Source organism: Mus pahari, chromosome 6 (assembly GCF_900095145.1).
Source record: "Mus pahari chromosome 6, PAHARI_EIJ_v1.1, whole genome shotgun sequence".
In the NCBI taxonomy this organism is placed as follows: domain Eukaryota; kingdom Metazoa; phylum Chordata; class Mammalia; order Rodentia; family Muridae; genus Mus; species Mus pahari.
This window is the reverse complement of record NC_034595.1, coordinates 57,950,509-57,952,171: the sequence shown is the minus strand read 5'-3', so window position 1 is coordinate 57,952,171 and position 1,663 is coordinate 57,950,509. Positions and strand designations below refer to the sequence as shown.

Genomic DNA, 1,663 nt, shown 5'->3' with positions numbered 1-1,663 from the left:
TGGAACAGCTCTGAGAGACTGGAACAGTTCTGAGGGACTGGAGCAGCTCTGAGGAACTGGAACAGCTCTGAGGGACTGGAACAGTTCTGAGGGACTGGAGCAGCTCTGAGGAACTAGAACAGCTCTGAGGGACTGGAACAGTTCTGAGGGACTGGAGCAGCTCTGAGGAACTGGAACAGCTCTGAGGAACTGGAGCAGCTCTGAGGGACTAGAGCAGCTCTAAGAGACTGGAACAGCTCTGAGAGACTGGAACAGTTCTGAGGGACTGGAGCAGCTCCAGGGAACTGGAGCAGCTCTGAGGGACTGAAGCAGTTCTGGGAAACTGGAGCAGCTCTGAGGGGCTGGAGCAGCTCTGAGGGGTTGGAACAGTTCTGAGGGACTGGAGCAGCTCTGAGGGACTGGAGCAGCTCTGAGGGACTGGAGCAGCTCTAAGGAGTAGAAAAAGGTTCAGAGGGCTCCAAAGAGAACTCATCTCCTGAGTGAAGAAGAGCATGAACATCATCACAGCAAGCATGGAGACACATGAGGCTTCACTCAATGTTTTGGCCAAAGATCTAAGACGTTCAAACACAAGTCCCAGCATAACAGGAACACCTCAGCTCTAGCCTCCTCTGAGCATGCTGCCCATCTACCTGTGGCATCTGTCGGGACCGGACCCAGCCGGCCACTGATACTGCTATGAGCAAGTACCAACAAGGACGCACAGGACCAGTCTTCAGTGTGTGGCAGGGGCTGAAATAACGGCACTAGCCAGAGCTTGGGCTCTCTTTCCGGGTTCCTGGAGGCAGGGGTGGAGTTCCTTAGAGAGGGTCTTCACTTGAGTCACTTAAGGAGGTAGGAGCCCCTACAGCTTTCCTGTAGTAGAATATCCTTAAATTAACTTCAGAGCAATTGCTATAGTCTTCAGAGCCTTTACCCACACACACTTTTCTCTGAGTCCTATGAGGAGCAGGGCAGAGCAGTGATCCCTAGGAAATGGACTCAGAGAGGAACAGGATGTACTAATGGTCACCAACAAGTCCACAAGCTCCACCCAGCCCTGCTGTGGGTCCCCCAAGCTGCTCTGTACCTGCTCACAGCAGCATCAGGACCACAATGGCAATGATCATAAGGACTCCGGCTAGAATGCAGAGGCCCAGGAAGACGATATCACTGGTGTCCTGGGTCACCATGGTCCCTGGGCCCTCCAGCACCTCTGCCTCACCTCCAGGTGGGGCCTCCTGTAGGTGCTCAGCGGTGGCAGCGTAGGGCCCAAGCAGCTCAGACCCTGACAGCAGGTGGGCGGATGCTTGCTTGCGTCTCGGCTCACAGCGCACCTCATACTCGTGGATGTCATCGTGCCCAGCAGCAGAGAAGTCGATGTACAACACGCTGACAATCACGGACGTGTTATTTCTTCTCTGTGGGGGGGGGGTCACAGAGTCATGCTCAGGCTCCCCCAGTGCCTCTCAACAGACACCGGCCTGACTCCGTAGCTTAGCCACAGACTCCTTCACACCCAGCCTCAGAGTCCCCATCTATGAAGGGGGCGGCAGGGCCAGCAGGTTGGCTCTGTGGGTAAAGGAACTTGCCACTAAGGCTGACAGCCTGAATTTGGTCACTGAAACTCAAACAGTAGAAGGAAAACAACTAACTCACGAGTTGTCCTCTGATCAACACACAC

General features: G+C 54.7%; 1 protein-coding gene across 1 annotated transcript in view; it reads right to left on the bottom strand.

Annotated features, from left to right (window-relative positions):
* Positions 1–1,063: 1,063 nt before the first annotated feature.
* Cdcp2 (CUB domain containing protein 2) overlaps positions 1,064–1,663 on the bottom strand; it is a 17,147-nt gene continuing 16,547 nt past the window's right edge. The window contains exon 6 of the mRNA XM_021201356.2: positions 1,064–1,400. Within this exon, the coding sequence (XP_021057015.1) occupies positions 1,074–1,400 (327 nt within the window). The 3' untranslated portion in view covers positions 1,064–1,073. The remainder of the gene's footprint in view (positions 1,401–1,663) is intronic.